This window comes from Oxyura jamaicensis, chromosome 15 (assembly GCF_011077185.1).
Source record: "Oxyura jamaicensis isolate SHBP4307 breed ruddy duck chromosome 15, BPBGC_Ojam_1.0, whole genome shotgun sequence".
NCBI lineage: Eukaryota > Metazoa > Chordata > Aves > Anseriformes > Anatidae > Oxyura > Oxyura jamaicensis.
The window spans coordinates 3,906,521-3,931,652 of record NC_048907.1 but is presented as its reverse complement, the minus strand read 5'-3'; the positions used below and the strand labels follow the sequence as shown (position 1 = coordinate 3,931,652).

General features: G+C 54.9%; 1 protein-coding gene across 14 annotated transcripts in view; it reads left to right on the top strand.

The window, feature by feature from the left end:
• The window catches only part of NCOR2 (nuclear receptor corepressor 2), a 230,811-nt gene that overhangs the window by 67,735 nt on the left and 137,944 nt on the right, over positions 1 to 25,132 (top strand). For all 14 annotated transcript variants that reach the window (XM_035341049.1, XM_035341048.1, XM_035341040.1 and 11 more), the window contains exons 3-4: positions 12,673 to 12,800; positions 21,616 to 21,796. In XM_035341049.1, coding sequence (XP_035196940.1) covers positions 12,673 to 12,800; positions 21,616 to 21,796 — 309 coding nt within the window. The remainder of the gene's footprint in view (positions 1 to 12,672; positions 12,801 to 21,615; positions 21,797 to 25,132) is intronic.

Genomic DNA, 25,132 nt, shown 5'->3' with positions numbered 1-25,132 from the left:
GCGCTCTTGTCTCCCCCTGGATCAAGCCGTAAGCTGAGGGCTGGCTGTGTTTTGCTGGCGGCTCTGGAGCGCACATGGGTTAATGCACCCAGATCCGGCCTTTCCCTTCTGTGCCCTGTCACTCACGTCTGTGCTTGCTCATCCTGGATGTTTGAATGCTTTCGGCTTAAGCCCTTAATGGAAAAAAACCTCTCCTTAGTGGAACAGCTTTAGTCAGCTCAGGCTGCTTAAATGAATCTTATTAGGTGCTGGAGTGTGGCGCGCACTTGTAAGGCTGCTGGAGCCAGCTTCGTGGTGAGCTGCAGCGCGGGGACTGCAGCCAGGAGAGCGCTCGTAAGGCGGGTTAGCGAGGTGACCTTGTCTCGGGGTTACCTTTCTGATGGTAAAGGCTGCTGAACTGCAAAACTCCTGCTGCGCCGAACGTAAGGTTTGACTTGAAAGGCTGGAAATCCGAGGTGTGTCACTGAAGGGGTGAAATTTCCCTGTCTGCTCTCTTTGGGCTTCAGCAGAGCAGCGTGTGGAGCAGAGCTGGAGTTCGGAAAGGCTTTGAAATAGAAATGTAAGGAGGGCACAAGGCGAGCTCTTGGCTGCATTAACTGGCTCATCGAGATTGCTTGGGGTCTGCATGCTTCTGCACAAAGAAGCTTTTCATCCAGGGTACGAGACAGGCTGACCTGGTTTGATCTAGCAGAGATTTGCTTCCATCAGTGTGAGCGTGTTTATCTGGGAGGTGGGATGGAATGAGAGCATTGGTCTGAACAAGAAAATCCCAGTTCTCTTTTTCTCAGGAACTCGAGCAGGAGCAGAGTGTGCCCAGGGGAGCAAGATGTGCTGTTGTTGCAGAGCCGATTTAAGGACAAATCCCAAAGCCTGAAGACCCAGGGAGGAGAGGGCTTTGTAGGAGAGTGCAAATGGCTCCTGTCCTTGGCTGAGTCCTCGTCTCTTGCCAACACGCACTGCTCCCCTTCGTGTCGCAGCAGCAGGACGAACCAAATGGGGCAGTTGTTGGCAAGTCTGAGCTCTGGGTTCCTCCCACCTGTCCTGCCCCCTGGCTAGAGTGAATACCGGTTTTATTCTGTCCTATTAATGTTGGAAGACGGTGCTGGCATTTGCTTCTAGAAGCTATTTTTACAGCCGCGCGCAATCTTCCAAAGTTAACGTGATACCTTTTGGGTGTCTGCAGGCAGGAGGGGTTGAGGTTTAGAGATGGAAGGCCAAGAGGATCCCGTCGCCCGCTCGGTGGAAGCGTGCCAGCCCCGCGGGATCCAGCGCACCTTGCCTCTGCTCGAAGGGGTGGAAGGTGCCTCTCTGCTCTCACTCCCAGCCGCTCACCCCCGCGTGCATCTCGCCTGGCAGCGCTGGGGCTGGTCCCTGCTGGGTTCGGTCGGGAGAGGAGAGCGCAGTCGCTTTGAAGTCTCCGTGCTGCTTAATATTAAAAAAAGTCCGCGGTATTTGCTCGCATGTCTCGGCCAGGTCAGTCCTGTCACGGGGTGTGTTTGCACAGTGAGAGCTTGTTTGGAAGAGAGCGAGGGAGGCCAAAACCAACCCAACGCTAGCGTGCCTTGCATCTAATTAGGTCTTGGTTCTGGTTTGCTGCATTCCACGACAGCCTTTCATGAGAGCCGGGAATTTGTCGGCCCCGGGATCCTTCCCCTGGCTGGGGAAACTCCCTGGGTCACCTCCTCCTGGGCACGTGCGTGGGGCTGAGCACAGCAGGGCTGCAAATGCCATTATAGCGCAAATAAATAATCACAGTCCAACTGTGACGGTCGCACCCAGGGAGATGCGGTGCGGCAGGAATACTGAGCTCAGAAATGAGCCGTGACATTATTTTAGGCTTGGAGACACTTTATGAAAAGTGATTTAAAGGATTGCAGCTGTTCGATTTCACAGCTGAAGCAAGCGAGAGTGGGCGTTGTGAAGGGGCAGAAGGCAGTGGAAAGCAGGCCGGGCATTTTTCTTCTCCTGGTCCTGGGGGAAAAGATGCGTTTGAAATGAGCAAAAAGAAACGTGCTGTGTGCAGATGGGCAGCGTCTCCCGGCAGCCAGGTCCAGGAGTTGCTGCTGTGCTCGTAGCTGATGGGGAAGATCCAGCAGCGGCTGAGCGAGGAGTTTGCCGCCTGGTTTCGCTCCTCGCTGCCAGCTCTGGGGAGGGCTGCGGGCCCGCGGGCCGGATCCAGACTGAGCTTTGCTGGGTGATGCAGCAAGCTCTCTTCTGCAGGGTGGGTGGGTTGGGTGGGCCCCCACCTGGACCGGGGCGTCCTGCTCCTCGCTGACAGGCGTCGGGTGCCAGCAGCGGTCAGGGAGGCAGGCATGAAGATGCTGCGCTGTCGTACAGAGACCGCAGATGTAACTCCAGCTTATTAAAAACATGACTGTAAAAAATACTCTGGCAAGTGTGCATGCTGTTAAAGGTAAGAAGGAAGCTCGGTCAAAAGTTTCTGGTTTAGTTTGACTTCTTGATTTTACTTTAAAAAAAAATCAGTAGGGTGGGTTTTTGTGTTTTTTTCTGAAGAGGATTACGTGGTTCTTGGCCAAACTGCAGGGGAAAGATTGTTGTTTTCCATGTTAATTAGCTGTAATATTGGGGTGTTGAGCCGGTTTCTGTCGTGTTCAGCTGGCGAACAGAAGAATTGTTTGAATGCTCCACGACCTTTGGCTACAGGTGACCGAACGCGTTACTTACACTCTTCTAATGTGCCCGAAGTTCATGCTCTCAAAGGAAACCTTGGCGCGAAGGATATTCGTTTTCAGGCATCGTGCAGGTATTTTCTGTAAACAGATCAGTGCCCCACATGCATAGCACACGTCCCCTTTTCCTCTAAAGCCTCTTGGTGACGGAGGTCCCCTGGGGACAGAAGGGTTCCCTGCTCTTCCTCCCCAGGTGCCCAGCCACTTGCAGCACCCCGGCGGTCATTCTGCTGGCAGTGCCCTGATGTTTTGCCGCCAAAGGAGTGCTGCAAGTTGGGATGTGGGCTGGGGTGGCCCCGTTGCCTTCACGATGCTTCAGCGAGGTGGAAACGTGAGCTTTCCTCTTCCTTAACCCCGTGCTCCAGCTTTCAAGGACTTCGTGCTTCTTGCCGTGCCACCCCTGCCGTGTGGGAGCAGCTCCCTGTAAGCCTCTGTGGTTCCTGCATTAAAACGTTGTTTGCAAAAACAGCACTTGTGCAGCAGCCTCCCCGGCCGATTGTTTGGTTTCTGGCCAGTGATAACTCCTTCCCTGTGTCTGAACCAGCGAGGAGCTTGGTGCATGCTGCTGTGGTGATGTGATGTCCTGGCCAAGTGGCGGCCTGGGGGCAACGTGTGCCTTCCCTGCCCAAACAACTCCCGGCAGCTGGAGTAGAGCAACTTAAAGCAAGTGTCCTGGCGTGGAAGGAGCTGCAAGGAGCTGCAAGTTCCTGAGACGGCAGGAGCTGGCTCGTCTTCGCGGTGAAATGCTCAGTGGCAATGTGACATCAGGTAAGCCCGTAGAGAGGTAGCGTGCTTTGCATTACAAGCGCGAGGCGCCCTTGCTGCAGTGTTGTTTTTCTCGGAGTGGTTATTCACTCTTTTATCTACTGGAAGCAAAATGCCAGTCTGTGTCAGAGCTCCCAGAGCTTGCCGAACGGAAGAGTTTACAGTGCCAAATGCTAAAATCCCCCGGGCTGCAAGGAGCCTTCTCCAACCACCTCCAAGAGCGGATAAGAAAGCCTCCTGCTACCGGCTGCGGAGCTGAGGGGGGGCGATTCCTGCCTCTGTCTGCCAGCCTCCAGCTAATGTGCAAAAACCTACCCTTGAAATACCGCCTCCGATCAGCTCTGTCACAAGAGCTCAGAACATCTCTCCTGAACTGCCCTGAGATTTGCTGTGAAGTGCTGCACGAGATCGGAGCAGCTGAGCAGCGGGTTTAGGAAAATTGGCTTTGTGCTCCGGGATCGGGAGAGCTGGAAGCGAAGGAACAGAACACCTAATTCCCTGCCCTGGGGTCTCTCTTGCAGTGCCAGGAACAAGGAGCTGGCTTACGGTAGCTGCTGCGAGCAGGGCTCGTTTTCCCTAGGATACAGCACTTAGCCAAAGCAGCTCTTGTTCTTCCAGCTATTGCAAACGTCTGTGGCTGCTCCCTGATCTGTTTTTGGGCATGGTTTGAAGTAGAGGGTACTCCTTTGCTTCTGATTGATCTCAAGGTTGTAAATCCGCAGGGAAAGAACAAACTTGTGCTGCGTCTGCGGTTTGGCATAGGTGGAGACCCACTAATACCCCTTTTGGAGACGTGCAGTGGTTTTCTGTGCTGCCAGCCTGCCTCCGGCTGTGTTGCTCCACCAGCCTCTGCAGCCACCGGGGTGGAAACGCCTCCTGCAAGGCGGGGGGCTGCTTCTAGTTGCCACTGTTGGCACATTCATTCAAAACAGCGAGCAAGTCGGGTCCCGTGACCTGAAGAATTTGCTCTGGGGGCAGAAGGATGTGGACAGGGCCCTGCACAGACCCCCAGGTAGGTGCTGTGCGTCAGTACGTGTGGTGGGGGGCTTCCTGCACGCGGGCTGTGCTGACGAGCGGGGTGACCTGGTGCTTGGAAGGTGGAAGCTTTGGCTTTGTGGTGTGAAAAGGGTCGCTCATCCCGCAGGAGTGTCCGTGACCACAGCCAGCTCGTGGAAGCAGAGTGAGTGCGAGGGATGGAGGAAGGGCAGGTGGGACACTCACAGCTCAACGGTGCCTGGACGCGACGGGGACAAAAGAAGGGGCCAAAAGTCTCGTGGTAGAGAGAAATCCAAGTGCAGCCCTGCAGTGAACGTGCTGTTGTTCTGTGTGCACCTCTGGCTGCCGGGGCCGGGCTCCAGCACCAGGCAGTGAGATGCCCGGGAAGCCAGCATCACCAAGAGCTGCCCCCACCACATTGCGACCTCTTGTCCCTGGGTGGCACGCTCAGACAGGGCAGCAAAACATCACTGACAGCCCTGGCTCGCTGCAGAGGGAGGGGGAGAAGGCGGCAGGACGGATGCGTTACTGTGCAGCTGCTGCGGGCGCTAATGGTGCTGGCAGCAGCCGTGGCCTCAGCGCGGGGATGGCAGCAGAAATCAATGCCTTCCAAGAAGAGGCCACGCGCAGTGTGATCACCTCCTAAAACAAAAGGCCAACTCAGCAGCGTCTGAGAGATGGATGGCAACGAGACCGTGTCAGAACAATGAGGGCATTTGTCTTCTCAGCACATGTTGCATCCCCGTAGGCAAGATAAAAATGCACGTATTCGGGCAGGTTTTTATTACTGACCTCCTCCCCAGCACTACAGCTGGTCGCGGAGGGGCTGTTTGTTTGTTGTTGTTTTTTTGACTCCGCAGCGAGCTCCTCCCAGCGTTTTGGGGAGGATGTGGGGCAGACAACAGCGTGCTTGGGGCCAGCCTGCTTTGATCAATAACCACCTCCTCAGCGCTTCAGCGGTGTCGATCTGCAGAGGTTTCCTCTTGCTCCCAGAGTAGATGGCTCTCCTCTGCGCTGGGGCAGCAGCGGGCGCTCTGCCACCGTGCTGGTTCCTCCCAGACCTTCCCCCTCCCTCCTACCTGAATTGGATTTGGGCAAAAAATCGTTTTCTCCAGGCAGCGGCTAAAAAGTGCATTTCTCGGTCTGATGAGCAGCTGCTGCCAGCGCCAAGGGGTATCCAGGCACCAGAGAGCTTTTCCTTTTATTGCTAAAATAGGTCACACTTGCTGCTGGCAGAAAGAGATTTAAAGCGACTTCTGTTTTTCAGAGTACAAGAGTACAAAGTGGGGGTGAGGGACATCTCCTGCCCCTTGGGGACCCCATTTCGGGCTGGGGAGCTGTTCCTCTTGGCGGCACTGACGGTGAGCCCAGCTCCTGGTCAGCCAGGGTTAGGTAAAGCGGCCCGAGCAGCAGCTTAGCGCAGGCGGTAGCTGCTGGATGGTCGCAGGCCCTCGCAGGTTTCCCGTTCGCAGCTCGGTGCTGACGGTGTGCTCGTGGGCGTGGGAAGCTCGGCTCAGCCTGCTCGACCTGCTGCCTGCCGGGCCGGGCCAGGCGCTCGAGCCCCAAACGCCGTGTTCAACCTCTCGGTCTGGCGTGTCACCTCTGGCCGGCCTTGTTGTCTGGGGAGTAGCTCAGGGTGTCAGAGGGTGTCCTTTGATGTGGGGAAATGAGCTCTGCTGGGAGGCGTGCAGGGCACGCCGGGGCAGCAGCCAGAAAGTGCCCGGCTCTGCTGGCCCCGAGCCCCGTGGCCCAGGGGGACACCAGCCCCACCAGTGGGTTCCCCGTGGTTCAGAGGCGTTCCCAGGACAGCACACGCGCAGCTCACGAGCGGTGGGAACGGGCCCTAGGCCTCGTCATCTAAAAATTAGTCAAGGGACACTTCACAAGTAGGGGAACAAATAGCAGTGCGTTGTGTTTTTGGCTCCCTGTTCGCACCGCACCATTACCACCAGCCTCATTCCTGCCCAGCCCCTGCAGCGCTCCAGGAGGTGGCTGAGAGGTGGCAGCTCTTGGCAACGTAACGCCGGGCAGGGTGGTGCTGAGCAGCCCGCGACACGGCGCTTGGGGCCCTTGGCTTCGGCTGCGCTGCCCCGGCGGCTCTCCTGCCTTTCGGGGGGCCAGGGCACGGGGAGCTGAGAGGCCGGGACGAGGGCGCTGCGTGCCGGGAGCCCCGTGCCGCGGCCCCGGGAGCTGCCGCCGCCTCTGCGGCGCGGCGGAAGCCGTGATTAGAGGCGGCTGCTCCAGCGAGTGCCACCCTGCGCACAGAGCTGGCTCAGCTGGCGGATGTGGTGAGTGACCCCGGGACCGCTCCTACTGGGTGTCGGTGCAAAACAAGAGTGGTGGTTTTAAGCGGAGCCGTCTTTATTTTTGCACTGAAACTCGGAGGGGAGCTCCTGGTTGCTTTCTCAGCTGGAGACGCGGTAAGCAGCCGGGGAGGGATGCGAGGCTTCAGGCAGCTCGAGCTCTGTCGCAGGTGCTCGCCTGGCTGCGCTCGACATCTCCGCGGGCTTGTTCCTGAGCTGCTTCCCAAGGGAACCAAAAGCGCTGGGTATTTGTACTTGTTTTTCTGCTGGTGGGAGGAAGAGAGGAGGAGCGGTTCAGTTTTGTTGTTGCGAGACCAGCTCTTCCTTTCCTCCAGCCTCCTTTCTCTGGGGTCTTGTGTTCAGGGGCTGATTCCAGCCGCGGTTGAACACCATCCAGCTGGAGCAGTTGGCCGATGCCCCGTCCATGTGGCCGCGCTCTTTGTGCTGCAGGTCAGAGCCCGGGGTGCTTTCAGCGAGGCTCTCAACCCTCCTTCTCCTCTAGCAGGAGGTCAGGCAGCTGCGAGCAGGGGGGAAGAAGCGAGGCACGCCAGCAAGTGCACACGGTCAAAACAGAAAGCGAGAGGTGGCAGCGAGCCTGTGCGGCTGCGTGCCGTCGTCGGTGTGGTACGTGGGTTACCCCGAGGTCAGAGGACACGCAGAATTTTGCTGGAGAGCTTACGGTAGGTGAGGCAGCAGACCGAAAGCTTCTGAAAGAGAATTTAAAGATGAGAAACAGCTTTTCTTTTTTCCTTTTCTGCCATGGGGCTGTCTGTGTTTTTGTGCCACTGAAGGCTTTTCTGTAACGGCGCATTCAGTCTCCTGCCTTCAGACAGTTTGATTATTGTATCTAAATGAGCCTGATAGACTCGGGTTATTTAGGGTCACAGGATTTACCAGGAAGGGGAGGGAGACGGCGCTCTCAGTGCTGCAGAATTGAGTAATAACACAAAAAGACCTTGAGACTGAGCGCTTTCATCAGCTCCCCCTCCCAGCACCTCCAGGCAGGGGAAGTGCAAACGCCTCCCGCCTCCCTCGCTGGCAGCGAAGGACAGTGTTCTGGAAATCTGACGGGGCCAGAGCACCTTCTCAGTCTGCTGCATGAAGAAGTGTATTTTAATGAGGCTGCTTTTGGCTTGTTAGCATTTTATTTATCTGAACGCTGGCCATGCGCTGTAGCGCGCTGTGGCGGTGATTTATGGCGCTGTAGGCACTCCGGGTCTGCCCGTTTTGGGCGATGCTGTTATTGCTGGCTCGGCCCCGCCGGCCGCTCTCTGTGTTGCGAGGCCAGGAGCCGCTCAGGAGGGCCCGCTGGGGAGCGAACCCAGCCCCTCCAGAGAGACCTGGGGCTCTCAGCAGCCTCCTGGCCTTGGCGTGGGGTGCTGAACTCTGCCCCAGGCTGCTTGGGGCCGCAGCCTGACTGCTAAATCACCGTGCAGGGTACGTCGTGGGCAGCCGAAATCTGAGGTCCTGCAGTTCTGCTGGCAGTGGCAGCTCTCTGCCTGCGTCCCCTGCCTCCTTAGCGGCCGCTGCACAGCCCCACATCGTTCGGTGTTCTGGTGGAGAAGGGGGCACTCCCTCCTCAGGGGGTCGCTGGCAGCTGGAGCAGTGCAGCGGGGCACCGAGCCCTGGAGAGCTCGCTCCTGGATTTCACCGAGGTGACTTGTTCCAGAGCTACTGCAGGTGCATCGTCTGAAAGCGGATAACGGAGATTTTCCATTTTTCTAATTTTACTTAGCTGGCTTCACCCTAAGCTTTGGAGATACGGCTTGCTGGTTTTGAAGTGTCTGTTCCCTGCATGCGAGATTGATGGCCTGGGCCGGGGCAGCGATCCAGCATGGCGTAATACCAGGTGGCTTGTGAAGGACGAAGAGAGCAACGCGTTTCTGGGCTGGAAGACGGAGACAGCTCGGCCTCTTCACTGCGCTTGGATGTCTAGCTGCTCCCAGGCACGGGGATCCAGCCTTCCTCTCCTGGCTGGGTGATGTCCATAGTTTTCGGTCTGCCCACTGGCAGGGTGCTGCTGCCTGTGGGTCCCTAGGGCTGGCTGGGCATCGGGGCTGCTGCAGGAGCAGGTTGTCCAGAGGGGTTGTGGAGTCTCTTGTCCCTGGAGATGCTCAAAAGCCATCTGGACGTGGTTCTGGTCAGCCTTCTGGGGTTGTTCCTGCCTGGGTAGGGGTTGCACCAGATGCCCTCAACTGTTCTGTGGTCTTTGAACCTACTTGAGGACCTGTGTGCCAGGCCTGGGCTGTGGGGATGCTGGGGAGCAAAAGCCTGTGCCGTTGGACAGCTTCATCCCCCCCCCGTGCTCTGTTGTAGAGGCGTTTTGGGAGGACGTTGCTTACAGAGCTGACCCCATGGGGCGTTGTGCAGACTGGCTTCCACCTCTGTGGGTTAGGATGGCTGTTCCCGGGCTGTGCCTAACGCAGCAATGTTCGATGCTGTGGGGCAGAGGAGCGTAACCCCCAGCTTGGGAGCTCAGCCTTGGCATCGCCTTGTACGTTCTCAAACCGTCTGAGGCTCCAGACAGTACAGTCATGGTAGAGAGGAAACTCTGGCCTGTTTGTTTATCCTCTGCCTACATCGATGGAGCTGACACAGTTCCTTTCACCCAGGGTTATATTTTTGGGAAGCTGCTGTTTTATCAGGAGAGTGATAAGGTCTCGAATTTGAAACTTCCCAAGTGACTTCGGTTGATTTGCTTTGGTTTTGTTTTGGAAAAATTCTTCTTCTTTTGGTGCAGTAAAGAAACATAACTTCTGTCAACGCAAGTGGAAAAGGTGCTCAATTCTACCTTTTGCTCATCCTCTCCTTCTCTTTGCATCTCTTCCTGCCTTTGGCAAACCCTCCTCCTGCTCCCCAGACCCGTTGATGTGTCAGTGTAGCTGGCATTCCACTCTCTGTTTTCTTCATTTCTATTCCATGATGTTCACAGAGCTTATGAAATTCTGTAAAACTTCCACAAGTCACAAAGTGCATCTGTGTGGGAGCACCTGAACCAGAAGGAGCCACAGGAAGGAACAAAGGAAAGGAACAAGCTCCCACCAGGAGGCAGTGGGCAAAGGGGAAGGTCGAAGGGCGAAGAGGGCCTTGGAGAAGGTGCTCTGACCCCTCAGTGGTTTTGGGGGAGTGGGAGGAGGCTTTGCAAGGGGCAAGAAGAGATGCAAGGAGACAAGGAAGGAGAGCATGAGCAAAAAGTGCAAATGAGCAACACCCAGCAAAAAAACAGACAGAAAAGGAGCAATGCGTAGCTCGGGGCTGCGGAGTTTTGAGTTGCCGTAGTTCAATTGTCCTATAGCTGCCCTTGAGCAGGTGTCTCAAAGAGCTCTAGAAATTGTGGGTCAGGCTGTGGGGTGAATCACATCGTGCTGTGGTGTCGGGGCGATTCACGTGGCACCGCTGGACCCTGCTCCCTCACTCCTGTCTGTGCGTGGAGGACGCAGCATCGCTGGCGGCCGGGTGTCTCCTGGCGTCTGCCTTTAAAACGCGGCTGAACAACATCAAGGTCTCCTCTGGAGGCAGCTCGTAAACCTTCCCGGCACTTGCGTCTGAAAAACACAGCCATAGCTCACGGTGCAATTTACTGTAGTAACTTTCGGAGCAATTAATCCACCTACGTTCTGCCAGGTCTCCCACGGTTCCTTTGACAGTTCATCACAGGGCACAGAAATTTGTCAGGTTTAATCCCCCCTCAGTAGCATTTTGTGTTACATTTTCTTCCGGTAAAACCGAGTGTCAATGTGAGAAGTGGAGCTGATCAGGGAGCGTCGGGGGATGCCTGGAAGAGCAGAATTGGTGCCTTTGGTGCTGATGCCAGTGAGCTGTACCCGTGGTCCTGGCCCCACTGTGGATCGAGCCTCTGGGCTGCACTAAATCCTTTTCTGGAACGGGGCAGAGGAGGAAAAGGCGAAGCTCAGCTGAGTGTGGGCACAGGGAAAGGAAAAACAGATGGTTCTCGGGACACTCAAGAGCCTTTTTTTTTTCTTTTTCTTTCTCAAGGGCACAGCCTCCAAGCCTCCCAGACGGGTAATTCTCGTTTGTACGCCCACAGCAGGTGACGGGCCTGGTTGTGGGCCCGCTGGCGTGCCTTCCCAGACGTCGCGTGTTTGTTTTGTGTGCAGATGTCAGGAGCTGCATCGCTCGCTTTCTGGGTTTTGTTTTAAAACATGAGTGTGAACGGAGGGAAGCTTGCTGTATGTGGGCAGCAACCCTGCTTTGGCCGGGGCAGGGAGATCCAAGTACTCAAAGTGCTCCTGCCTTCGGGTGTCTGAGTTTGTCCCGGCTGCGGCTGGGCCTGTGGTATGTTCTGACCCCAGGACCTCACGGACGTGGACTGCAGAGCTAAGAAAAGCAACGTGACTGGGTTAGCTCCCTCTGTAGCACCTGGATTCACGGCAGAAGCCAAACATCCCCGCTCAGACAAGTCGGGGGTGCCCTGCTCCTCGTGTCGCGAGGCCTGCCTGAAGGCGCGCCTTGCTCCGGAGGCTGAGGCCTGAGGCAGAGCCGGAGCCTGCGGCTGCCTGGGGCCTTGGTTCCTGGGCCCTCCTCAGATCGGTCAGAGCAGCACCACCACAGCATTGCTTCTGATGCTGGGAAAGATAAACTTGGTTCCCAAAATATCCTGGTATGCCTTTCGGACACCCCCCCTTCCTCCTCCATTTTGTCTCTGACCTTTTTGGCCTTTGCGTGGGCGAGGCTGAACTTGGGGCAGGGGTTCTGTGCTCTTGGCTCCCCTCGACTGAGTGCTTAGCGTTTTTATTTTTCTTCCTGGACTTCCAGAAAGCTGCTGGGCAAACACCTAGTTTTATCCTCTGTTGGCCAAAGCTGTTGGGCTTCGGTATTTCCTCGTGCTCTGGAGCTGGAGCACAGCATCCAGCGCTGGGCGCTGCGTTCGCTCACGCCTGGGGAAGGGCTCTGGAGGTGCGGCGTGGTGCAGCGTCAGCTCCAAAGCCCTTCCTCTGCCTGCCCCTTGGCCTCGCTGAGGTTCGTCCCTGCTGTGCTGGCGTTTATCAGTCTTCATTACATCTGATCAAATAACGTCTGCTGCAGCTGTTCAGGCTGAGAGGTTTTCCCCTCCCAACTGCAAGTACTTGCTGTTTTATCTGTTGGGTGTTTTTTGGTTTGTTGCTGACCCTGTTGTTTCTGTCTCTTTTTGAGGCAGTTGGAGCTGCTTTTGTCTTTTTTTTGGTGTCTTTTTTTTTTTTTTGGTGTCATTCTGGGTGAGGACTGTTTGAAATTGACTCCCAGGTGGGATTGGTGCTAATGTAAATATGTGTCAGTGTTGCCACGGATATTCTGTGGCAGGGCTTTCTATGCCATTGCTGAAGGTCTTAGTTAATTAGATGATTACTCTCCTTTTCTGGTCAAGTATCTATCTGCAAATAAAAAATAGCAATTGAAACGTAGCTGCTGAAATGCTGTTGCTGGAAGCAGTCTGTGGCACAGAGCAGGAGGGCTTCTTATTTAATTAAAGTCAGGAACATACTGTACTGTACTCTCCAAGGGTCAAGGAACAAAAGGGATGTGCACATAATAAGTAGCGAACTATCCTTTCAAACCCCTTTAGCTCAGCCCAGGGGAGCTGTGTTTAAAGGGACCTATTGAGATAACATTTGTGCTTCTTCCTCTTTTTTTTTTTTTCCCTTTCTTTCTCCATATGGCTGTGTGGAAGCTGAAAGTATCCTGCGACTTTTCATTTTCTCCTTACTTGTTCTTACTCTTGGGTTTGAAGCCAACATCAGAACTGCTGGCATGCCAGAAGTGCCAGCGTGCCTGCTCTGGGGCTGGGGCTGAGCTCCCGTCCGGGTGCTGTGGGGCTGGGGGCTGCAGGGCATTGGCACGGCTCCTTCCGAGCGTTTGGGGCTCACAGCTTTCCTGAAAGTTGCCACTGTCCTAACGAGCTGTTCTGTTTGTTCCTGCAGGATGTCGCGCTGTTAGAGTACCAGCATCATTCCAGGGATTACGCTTCCCACCTCCCGCCGGGGTCTATCATGCAGCCGCAGCGGAGGAGGCCGTCCCTGCTCTCCGAGTTCCAGCCGGGCAATGAAAGGTATCGGGGGCTGCTGCGGGGCTGCTGGGCTCACCGACCGTGTCAGCAGGGTTCACACAGACCCGGGCAACTTATTATAATTTATTACCTGGTTACTTACTGGTACTGACTGCGTGCAGGTGCTGTGCCTCTCTTAGCTAACTCAAGTGGCTCCTTGGCCTTCTGGTTTCTCTCCTTGCACTGTCATGCATTTTAAAGACATCTTAAAAACCAAGAAAAAACCCCACCACCACACACACACCACCTATGAAGCTGCACATCTCTGTGTAGCTACAACATGCCGTGTTAGCTCTCTCCAGCACAGAAAATGTGCCGTTGGTTTTGGTGTGTGGCTCCCTGGGCTGAAGGGAGGGATGAGAATAGCTCATTGCCATTATGCATCTCCGCTTCCTCTTCTGTTGCTCTTCCTCCCTGTTTTCGTTGGTTTTGTTTCTCTTTCTGTATTCCCCTCGCAACTTTCTCTTGAGGCGCTGCTTTCCCTGCCCGATGCCCTTGCGGCTCTCGCCGTGTCGTTGATGGCTTTCGTCGCCTCCTGCGTCAGGCTCTCGGTGTCTGTGTGTGCTGCTCAGGCAAGCGCCACGAGGCTCGCGGTGCTGTAGCTGCATTAACCACGGGAGCCGATCTGTTTTAAAGGCCATCACTCTCGCTCTCTGTTTCATCACAAAATGCTGCTCTCTCACAGTTTCTCTTCTGCATTTGATGCTTAGTGGTTTTGCAAAGAAAAAAAAATTGCCTGGAAGTGAAATAAGAACCTTGCAGCAGTAGGCTTATGCAAAGCATTTTTTTGATGCTCGCTCCCTAGGCTAAGAATAAAAGTAGTGCAGAGTCACTGAGCCGCTGCCTGTGGCCAGCCAGAAATGAATCTGCTTCTCTAAAATCATAATTGTTAGGGGAGAGGCAAGGCAGTGGGACTAGATGATCTCTGAAGCACCCATCCAACCCAACTATTCTGTTATGTCTCAGGGTGCTGAATGAGTAAGGGCGCAGAGTAACCAGGGCACCAGGGACTTTGCTGGAAATGCCGACAGGACCCTCTTTTTCTAGTGGGATGGATTCGGCTTGGTGCTCAGCAGAAACAAAACTGTGATAATTTGGAGGCAAAAACCATTCTCCCAAGTTAGTTTAGCATGTGCCCTCCTGGCCGGGCTCTTCTGGGTTGTGGACAGGCCTGTGACCCTTGCCTGTACGGAGGGGTAATGGCACTGCTGACGACGACTCATTTATGGCTGCGTGACGCGTTGCCTTGACTTGCTTTGATTCCCCAGTGCCGACTTCTCCTTAGCGCAGTGTAACACGGTTAAGTTGGAAGCGGACCAGGCTCAGCTAAATACGGGGGAGATGGGTAAAAAGGACCTGGCAACATGTCCCTGCCTGCTTTTGATTTTCACACTAATTATGGCTTGCAGAACGGAGAACCAGTTCTGCTCTCCAGTAAAACGAAGGTTTCAGGGCCTGAATATGCTGTTGAAAAAAAAAAAAGATCTTGGTGGTTCTGTGTAACTGAAAAAACAGCTGCAAGCCTTGGTGTGTGCTGTGCCACACACCTCATCTGTTGTGGTCATCCAAGCATCCCCATTCGGCTTGCAAACACTTCAAACTCCCCAAACTTATTTTTTTTGTTGTTGACAATCACGTGCACTGTGGGCAGATGGTAATTGGGGCTGTCAGGTACACAGGATACGCATCCAAGCGGTTATGGTGGTTGCTTCAGCACTTTCAACCTGAATGTTTAAGTTTTGGCATGCTATTAAAAGAATTCTTTTTAATGACAGACCCAGCTTAGTTTGCATCCTTTTTTTTTCCTGTAGCATCGGAAGAATTGAACTTTTGCAAAAATCAGACTTGATAATAAAGCTAACGCTGCCACCTAAGTTTAGCTCGGTTGGCACCTTGTACCAAAATGCTGAGATAAAAACTCATTAAAAAAATTAAATTGTGCATCTGGGGATGCAAAATGGGGGCCTGCAGAAACTTTCAACCTAGTGTAATTAATTATTGAAGTCATTTTAAGTCAAGCTGAGGTTGGGGAGGTGCCAGTCTAGCTTGCAAAGCCACTTGCTGTTTCTCTGCATCCTTAAGTGCTGTGCTTTAAAACCTCTCCCATGGCCTTTGATTTTCCATCTTTGTAGCGTGAGGATCCGCTGCTTTATAGCACCTGACGCACTGTAAAGGGAGCCCTTTGGGAGCGTGGTCGCTCACCCGAGAGCTTCAGGGCCCCGGGGCTCCTGGAGCAGGTCGGGCTGGACGTTGATATTCACCCCAAAAGCCAGCTTTGGGTCTGCCTGCCATGGAGCAAAGGCAGGACGAGGGAGGGCGGTGAGAACAGGCGTCTCTGCAGCTGAGTCCCCTTTGGCAGGTTCACGCCAGGCGCATCTGTAAGCACTTTGGCTTTGTTCCTGGGCCGGGATTGATGGGTTTGGAGCAGAGGCAGCTGGCTCTCAGCACGAGGGGCTGGGAGGAGGGAGCGACCAATGGCAAACAAATAACGTCTGCAAAGCGGGCACGGGGGAATAAATAGAGGGAGGCACAGGGTGTGCTGTGTCTGAAAGGAAGAATCTCAGCTGGGTCTAGCTGTGCGATGCCCTGCCTGGCACGCAGCGGTGGTGGGCGTCAGGCATTTGGTTATGAATTTCCAGGCTGCTTTTCCTGCCTTCCTCCTCCTCCCCTTGAAGCAAGTGTGGGCTGCGGGGGGGGAAACCCTCCCAGTCCCCTCTGCTTTGGGTATTGGAGAGGAAGCAGCCTGTCTGGGGTTGGTAGTGCTGTCTGATGCTCTTCCAGGATCACTCCCACCCCTTAAAGGAATACATTTGTGAGTGCAGTGCAAGTGGAGGGTGGTTAGATGGGCTTCCTGTAGCCTTGCAGGTCTGTTTTGTTCTCCAGGCTGCTGTTTTGTTGTGGTCACGAAGGAATAGCCTGGTGAAAAGGGAATTAGCAGCGGAGCATTTCACCACGGACATGATATTTTAGGTACAGATCAGGTGCTGGTGGCAAAAACTCGAGTGGTAACATGCTGGAAGGAACGGGGCTCTGAGTCCCACCTTTCGGGTCAGTCAGCCCTGAGAGTCGTCGTCATCCCTCGGTGGATGGGCAGAGACTCAAGCTCCCCGTGTAGCATTCCTGGCTTGGAAGAAGGGAAGGAAACTTGAGCCCTTCGGAATGCTCTGCTATAGGGCCGCCTGGCTCCGTGTCCCTCTGCAGGGATGTGCTGCTTTCCTTGATGGCTTTTTTTGGGAGCAGGCTTTTTCTTGGAAGGATCCAGCGACTTCCCCTTAGCTCGTTCAGCCGGCTGTGCCAACTGGACTGCAGGAGCGAGGAGCAGTATTTCAGGATCCGCCGTTGGTACAAGTCGTACCATGAATGCCTGCGGAGGAATGTCCTGGCAAGGTGACAGGGATTAGGGTTTTTTCCTCTTCTACATGTATTTTGATCTGAAAGGAGACAAAGTGGATTGAGTTAAACGGCAGGTGCCCGTGGGGTGAGAGGTCTGAAAAAATCAAAGACCTGGGCTTCTCTGGCTCGGTGCGAGTTACAGTTTTGAAGCGAGATTCCTTGTTAACGCAGGAATGCTGGGGTGGATTATGGCTTCACTGGCAGAAAATGTGGCCGTAAATAAATGGTATGCATGTTAACGCCGTGTGTTCCGCCTTTGTCCAGAATAAGATGAGTCACCATTTTCATAGGAGATGACTTTACCAGTTCCTGAGACCGTGCTCTCTTTTTGGAGCTCAGCAGTCAGAAGGAGCTTGAGGAGCTGGCCCAGCCTTCATCTGAAGTACGATATTTGGGATACGCTGAGCAGCTGCTGTGCTTCTGCAGCCATCCGAGATAGCCATGTGCAATACAGCATGGGAGCAGGCCTAATTACTGCGCTTATTGGACGTGATTAATCCTTCTGGCCGAGGAGCCCGGGGAGTTGTGGGAGTCTGGAGCGGGTGGGGAGCCGGTGCGGCGTGCATGGCCGCTGGAAATAATGTGCACTTCTCAGCCTTCATCTGTGCCAAGCCAAATGGCACCAACTGTTCCGGAGTTAACGGCGCGACCAATCTGATTTTATTTACGGTCTTTAATTAAAGTTTCCATTTTTAAAGGTGACCCTTTTCTCGGGAGCGAGCGCCGGTGCGGCTGAAATCCCCTGCTACCATAGATCTTGGTGGCTTTTCACACTCGAAGTCAGGTTCTGGGAGATGGATTTTCTCCGTCCTTAAATGAACATGGGAAAACGCTGGCTGGAGAGGGCAGCTGCTGGCGCGTGGGTGCTCGGTGCCGGTGTTGCCTTGTCCCACAAGCACCCTCTGCTCTCCGTGGGCTGCAGGCACGTCCGTGCGTGGGCACAGAGGGTGACCGAGGTGCCTCAGAGGAGATGTGGGGGCACCAGGCTTCGTGGGACGGGTCACTGTGCCGTGCCGGGGAGGTGAGAGGGGAAAACTGGGCTTTGCCTTGGCTGCCATGGAGGCATAACAGCTGATGGAGCAACCTCTCTATGCGTAATCTTGAACCAGATTTGTTTCTAGGGAGGAAAGGTGATCTTGTGCTGTGTGCAGCAGGTCTGGTGAAACACGGGATGTCCCTGAAGTCATTAGGCCAAGGAATGCTGCAGCGACCCAGGACTGCCAGGAGGTTTTTCCAGCAGGACTCCAGATTCGGGGTATCTGAAGAAAGGTGAATGAGGAGCGCGTCGGGGAGCTCACAGGGATGCGCAAATATTTGTCCTCCTGAGTGAGCCAGTGCCATTGCGTGGCACGGTGCTGAAGCTTCTGCTGGTCCTGGCCATGAATAATTCAGGCTCCACACACGGCCCTCTTAAATATGCACGTTTTAAAATAAAGCATCTGCTCCCTTCACATCGCAGTTGGCTCGGAAGAAGTTGGCTGAGGGGTTGCGTGGGGCTGCCGAAGCACAGCCGCCTGTCTCTGTGTGCGGGAATGCAGGAGCACGGCGAGGACATGCGGGGGACCTCCTGGTAGCGGGGACCTGGAGGGCTCGAGCTGGTGTCCCGGAGCATCCCGGTGAGCGGAGCGTCCCGCTCGGGGCGGTCCCGCGCCTTCGGCTTGTGAAGACACAGCCCTGCTGCTGGCAGACGTGGCTCAGGGCGTGAGAACTCCACCTTCCCTACCCAGACAAGTGCTGTTTTTTTTTCCCCCTCCCTCTCCAGCTGTATGACAGAGGGAATATATCAGCCAGCCCCGTGCGTGTTTTTCTAGCTGCCTGGTGGCAGGTTTGCTCCTACAGACCCTCTGGGTTCTCTCTTTAACAGGTCTCAATATGCCCAGTCTCCTACTCTGGATATCATTGGCCATAAAGAGGTTGCTGAAACTTCTTGCAAATCTTAGCATTGGCTATAAATAATTCACTTCAGCACTGGTGGTTTTCTGTAGTGCTCGCTCATTTTATTGTCTGTCTGTACCTGTGGGGGCCGGAGATATTTGTTTTAGACTTATTTTTGGAGACCGTTTCCCACCAAACCATCTCAGCCAGCGGAAATAAACAGCTGCACCGAGGCTATCGTTTACCTTCGCTCTTGTTCCAAGAGTCAGCGAGAGCCAGCTTTCCCACCTGCCTGTCTTTGGCCCCACGACGTAGGGAACAATATTTGTGGATGGAAGCAAAACTTAAAACGTAGCGCTGCTGGGAAGTCAGCGGGAGCCTGCCTGGAGTGCCTGTTGGTGTCGGGAGCCCCTGGTGCTGAAGAGCGGTCTGCATGAAGTCAGAGGGGGCTTCTGCTGCTGGGTCTGCCTGCCACTGCCACCTTTGGCTTCTCGGCTGATGGAGCAGTGGAGAAGGGGAAGGTCTGAAAAAAGGAGGGGGTTTGCTGCTCTGCAGAGCAGGGCAGTGCCCCCGGAGTGGGTTAAGGGGGTGGGAAGCTTCTCTTTGACCTCAGGAAAAGTTTGTACTTGCCCATTTCCCTGTGATTTAGCTTCAGCAAAGTAAGGAAGATAAAGGTAAGATGCATTTAGATCTAATCAGGGCTGCTCCTACAAACTCCCTGAGGGCAGCTCGGGATGTCTGCTTGGAGCCTCTCTCCCAGGTGATGGATGCGCTCAGCCTCCTTTGTACCCAGCTAGCACTCAACCCCTTTTTAACCCGTTTTGTGCTCGCATGGTTCTGCTGTAGGTACGACGGAGCAGGCGATGTTTTCCCAGGCCGCAGTGAGCGGGGGTGTGCTGAGCACCTTGCAGGTGCTGAGCGCTTGCTGCACGATTCCGGCCACTTACGCCAGGATCTGCCGGGGAGAGACGCGGTCCGTGAGTCACCCGGCTCTGCAGCTGGCGGGGGGCAATTAACTTTTTTAGATTAGCAATAAACCAAAGGTCTGATCTCGGGTCATCCCGGGCTTCTGGCTCAACGCAGAGCTGCGTGCAGACGGCTGGGCACGAGGGCAAACCCTGGCGCATCGGCGGGCTGCGCTGCTCTGCTCCTGCGGGTCGCGCTGGGTTTGTGGGGAAGGACTCCAGGTGAGGACTGATCCGCCCCGCTTCGTAATTAACGCTGGCATTTGTTTTATTTCACGTAATGAGGCCTAACTCCCCTGCAATTAACCACCTCTTTCCCTTCAGCAAAGTAGGGATCTCTGGAATACGGCAGCCAGGTGGGAACTAGTTGGAAAACGCAGCCAAACCCCAGACTCGGTGTAACGGGATGGCGGTGTGCTCGGCAGGGCTGTTTTCATGCTGGTGGCAACGTCATCGCTGTGTACAAGCGGGTTGTAAGGAGCTCGCTGCGGCTGTGGATGTGAGGAGTGAAAGGTGTGAAGGCTTCAAGCAGGAGCCTTTCTGTTGGCAGCCGGGACAGGCTGAGCGGGTTGTGCTGGGCAAAGTCATGCTGGGAGCGGCTGGAAATTCCAGTGCACGCAGTGAACAGCAGCCCCAGTGGATGTGGAAATGGAAATAAACTAGCACCCTATCACGCTGCAGCTGTTTTCCCCAGCATGGTCCCAGCCTCACGGTAAGTAGCTGCCTCTGTGAAGCCGAGCGTTGCCCTCGCCTTAAAGCCGCCTGCGTTCGCTGCAGCGGGCTGCGGCGTGCTCCCGGCAGCTGCACGGCTCTCGGAGCTGTCCCGCATCAATTAGCAGCTCCTTGGTAATACAGTCTTTAAAAAAAAAAGTGGGGGGGGGGGAAGAAGTGAAAATAAATACATCTGATTTTTAATTGCCGTGGTACAGTAGAGCCTTGGGTGTTGGAATATTTTAACACCTGCCCAGCTCAACAGTTGCTCATTGTTACCGGGGTTTGCAGCAGAGCCTGGAACGGCGGCGTGCAGCTGCGGGCGGGCAGGGTTTGCACAAGGGCTTGGGGCGAGCCAGCAGGAAACTCGAGAGGTGCCACGGGATGTTTCTGGGCTGGCTGAGAAAAGTTTTGCATCGTTCGGAGTGAGAGAGCCTGCAGGTGAGCTGCGTTTCAGCGCCAAACCGAGGGGCTGCTCTGCCCTGAGAAGTTTTATTGTGTTGCTCGTGCGTCTGCTCTGTGTTTTCTGTGCCCGTGGCTCAGGGTTTGAGTGACAAAAGCAGAGGCTCTCTGCTCTCTCATCCCCTTTCTGCGGGGAAGGAGGAAGAGGACGAGCCAGATTCTGTTTCTGTGTGTCAGCAGCAAGCTGTGCCCGACTCCCAGCGCAGTGCGCCTCTGCCAAACCCACAGCAGCAGAGTTTGGCCTGCGCGTGCTCTGGGACCAGGGCTGGTGTTCACATGGAAAAAAATAAAAAATAATAATAAAAAAAAAAGGTGGGGGGGGGGGGGTGAGAGAGAAGCAGACAGGGCTTGGCAGGGGAGCACAGCGGCTGTGCCTGCTCTCAGGTTGTGCTCCCCAGGAGTGTCCCCAGGAAGGCGGTTTGTGCCAGGTGCCACCTCTTCGGATGCGGTCCAGAGCCCTTACAGCCTCTGGGGGGACTCCCGCTGCCTTCAGAGGGCTCTGGGTCCTTCCCTTTCTGTCCTCCTCTGTGAGGTGTTTAATTAGCTAGGTAAAAACGAGCGCCAGCAGCCCCCGTTTGTGGGTGGGGGCCAAGCCCCGTACAAGACCCCCCATCTTCTGTGCTCGCCCTGGACAAAACGCCTCCCTCCCTCCCTCCTCTCCCCTTCGAGTAGCATCAAAGGCATCAGCTTGTCCTTTGGTGGCGGGGAGGGTGCTGGCACCACACGGCTCAGGAGGACCTGAACAGTCTTGCTTAAGGGGGAAAAGAAAAAAAAAAGTCACGTTTTTTTCCCGAGCTTTGAATCTTCTGCGTTTCATTTTAATTTTTAAGAGAGCCATCTGCATCAGGTGTTAAAAACACCTTGGGAGCTGCTTCAGCACAGCTGATCCTTGGGCATAGTAAAAGGTTTAGTGTGTTTTTGTAGGATCCCTTTACAGGTCCCGCAGGAGAATCCTGCTAGGAAACACAGAGCTACAAAAAGTTTTATGCTTGTTTAAAACAACAAAGCAGTTTCCAGGTATTACCAACTGCGTCGTATTTAACAGGTGAAAAGACGTTTCGGCCTGATGGGAGCAGTCAGTGCCGCTGCTATTGCTGGGTAACGTGCCGCGATGGCTTGCCGGGTCTGGGTCGGACACACGCAGCTGCACGTGGCCCCTTTCGGTCCTGCTCCATCTTGAGAAAACAAATCCCGACCCTAAATCTTAGGGGCTCCAGCTGAGGCACGGTGCCCAGTGACCTGGCCATGGAGCTGGAGCTCCTGGGTCTGCGGGGCTCGAGGTGTCTGAGTTCCCCGTGGCCTCCCTTCAGCCGTCCTTCGGGCGGAAGGCGAGCCCTCTGTCCTGCCCCAACAGCTTGTGCCTTGGAGCCGGGGGGGCTGTTTTCTGAAGTCTCCTTTCTCTCTGTCCCCAGATCTCAGGAGCTGCACCTGAGGACCGAGGCTCATTCCTATCTCTCGGACCTGACCAAGCCGTCAGACCTGGAGTTCATTGAAACGAAGCGGCCGCGCCTGGATCTGCTGCAGGACCCGCTGATGCGGCACTCGCCTCTGCTGAACCAGAGCCAGCAGGCAGGGACAGAGGATCTCTCAAAGGTGCGGGGACGGTGCCTGGGGGCTGGCTGGGGGGGGGGCTCGGTGCCTTGGGGTGCAGAGGGGTCTTTGAGGCTGTGCCGCTGCTGAAATCCGTGCAGGTGGTGGATCCTGGTGCACCACACAGTGCTCAGCGTTGTTGGATGGCATTCAGTGAGCTGGGGGGACCTTCTGGGGGAAAGGAAGGCGTACAGGGTTTTCCCCTCCACCATTACAGTCATGGCCTGTGTTTACCAGGCTGTTCGACGCACCAGAGCGTTTGGGAAGTTCCTGCTGGCTGAATTAGGGTTGGTCGTGTCCGGCTTTTCTGGATGCTGTGCCTTGATTTGATTTTTATTTGACCTTTCTCATTTATCACATCTCTCTTATTTAATATTGGTGTTTGAAGGGCTGGAATTGGTTGCTGGTGGTTCCTTAATATAATCTTCCCCAGGAAAGCCTCCCTTGCCTTAGCCTCATGTAACGCAGCAAATTGTTTACGTGCAATTGTCTCCTCTGCGTGTGTGATAAATAGTACAAAGAAAAATCCCTTGCTCGGGTGCCTGCTCGGATTTAGCTGCGTGCTCTTGGGGTGAGTTGCCTTTGACTTTGCCCTGAGCTCGGATGTGTTCCTGGCTGCCAGGAGGAAGGTGCTGCTGGGGGGCACCAGCACCGAGGGCAGGGGGAGCTAACGCAGCTGCAGGCTGGGCTTCGGGGCCTTATGAGCTGTGAGGAAAAGGGAAGGGAGGCTGGCAGCCTTACCCAGGGTTGTTTTCCTGAGGGATGTTTCCCTGAATCACCGCGGGAGCTGATGCAGTAACTTGTGGGCAAGCAGCTCTGCTTGGGCTGGTGCGCCTTACACGAGACCGTGCCGAGTGAGAAGGATGTTTAACTTGGGGAAAACAGGGGTGATTCGGATTCTGAGGGAGGTGTGGGCAGATTCCTCGGAGGAGAGGGCTGCAGTGGCCGCAGGCTGGGACCAGGCAGCGCTCGTGCCGCTGGTGAGAGCGGCTGGGAAGGGACGGAGCCGCTGCTGCTTAAGAGCAGTGTTTGAACTGCGAAATGAAAAACGCACCAGGCCACTTCAGCGCTCTCTCCTTTCACTCTCGATAGCGTGTTGCCTTGGAAAAGATGCCTCTGAGGTGCTGTGGCCCTTTTCTGTTCCATTTTTGCTGCTCCCTCGGAGATGCATCTTAACGAGGTGATGCTGAGCCCAGCTGGGAGCCTGTCCGTAGCAGCGAGCCGCATCGCGGTGGCGCCGAACCGGGGAGCGTTCTCTGCGGATGCTGGGCTGGGTGGCTGATGGGGAAAATAAACTGTTGGCCATGAGACAAAAAATATCCTCTCTCCAAAGACGTGAGGAAACCAGGACAGCTTTTCTGTCTGCACATTATTTCCATCAGCAGTTCTGTTCTGCTTCTCACCGGAAAACCACGTATTGTCTCAGCCATTTGTTCCTAATAGGCAAAGCCACTCTCGAGGCATTAGTTGCCGAGTTTAGGGGCTGCATTTACTTCTTGGTCTGTGACACGTTTCCAAGAATTACATGCATTTTATGGGGCTTAAAACATTTGTTAATGAAAGCGAGAGAGAGAGAGAGAGAGAAAGCTGGGCGAGACAATTCAGCAGGACAAGATTACGCTTTTAGTGGAGTCATTTGTAATTCCTAAGTCTGGGAAGAGGAAAAAATGATTGGGGAGCGTCTAAGTGGAGCTGGGGTTAGGTGCTCAAAACAGGCAGGGCTGTTTCCAGACTGAGTGTGACTGAGGCTGCTGTGAGACCAGGCTGATCTCGCTGCTGTTAAGTGGCTGGGAGCAGAAGGCAAGCCTGGGGTGCAGGACCACCCCTCGGAAGGTCTCGCTGCCTTTGCAGCTCTGGAAGTTGGGTTGATAGCAGTCTTCTGGCTTCATTAGTGAGCAGCCATCCTTATAAACTGCTTGTGGACATGAGGGACGTGATAAAGCTCGTGCAGCTAATCTGCACATCGCTCTGAGCCTCGGTGTTCGAGGACGTGTTCTCGGTGTGCTTGTCATGGGGAAGAGTTGAGAACTGAGACCAATCCTTGGCCCTGAGCTCTGGACACGTGCATATCTGGGCTGTTTACATGCGTAAATCTACTTTTTTGCCTCCGTGCTGGGCCAGCAGCAGTAATAGCTGATAAAGACCTTCTGATGAGCAGCCGCACAGGGCCCCATCACCGCTTTTAGTTGCTCTGCATGCCTGGTGTGACCTAAAACGAGACAGCGCGATGCCTCCTTTCCAGCAGCAAGTTCCCGCTCTGCCTCCTCCAGCAGTCACTGGCCCTTGCTTTGCTCCAGCAGCACCTTCATCTGTCTCCCTGCTCTCTCATCCCATCCCATCGCTCTCGGCATCCTTCCATGAGCTTCACTCCCTCCCCGTGGGCACGGGGTGTTGCTGGGGGGCTGGCACAGACCCGCAAGCTGCACGGCGGTCGGAGCAGATGCAGGATGCCTGGACCAGCGATGGGAGCATGCAGCCTGGAACAGAGATTGAGAGAGAGAGAGAAAGAGAGAGAGGTGCTATTCCTGCCTCCGCTGCTGACTCAGTGCGTGACGGAGGCAGTCGATACTTTATCTAGGGCAGCTCTGCAAACTGTTTGAGCTCTTGGGGTAAAACGCACCACGTGAGGCGAGTATTACCAAACACACTGGTGCTTACTTAAACAGTGTCCTAGGATTCATCCGCTTACCCCTCACCCCATTCCACGGTGCTGCGGTCACCGTGTTGCGAGGAGCTCCATTTGTTCCTCGGTGCTCGGAGTGCTCTTTGTGGTGGATTTATGGATTGAGCCAACTGTCGCACAGCAGAGCGCTCCCCAGGCAGCGCCGTTCTTATGGTGGGTTTCTGCCTTTGCGCTCCTGGTGCCAGCCTGACCCTCCCAAGGAGTCCCGCAGCAATGCAGCTGGGATGGATGTTGCTCCTGAGCGGCTGATGCCTGTTGGCTTTTGCTGGTTTCAGAGCAGCGCTGGAGCAGGGGTGCAGGATCAGGTTTGTGGTGGTGCAAGTTGAGCACGCCCCCAAAAACTGCAGGTTGTTCTGGGCTTACCGGCCTCTGTCAGCCCCAGGGAGAAGTAACAGCCCTGCACGTTTCCAAGGCCGTTGGTTTGGGCCGTGAGCTGTGCTGTGAACACCAACAAAGTAATTTACGTGGCAAATCCTGGTAACCAGTCCCAGAGTTTTTCCCATTAACACCCCCAGAAAAGAAGCAGACCCTGAATGGCTTTTATTCATCACTTCCTCATCTATCTTTCCCAAATACAGGGTGAGCTGGGGCCCTTTGCCCTGTTCAGGATAACAACAGCCTCACTTAAGTAAGGATGGGTTTGTAAGGTGAAGGTG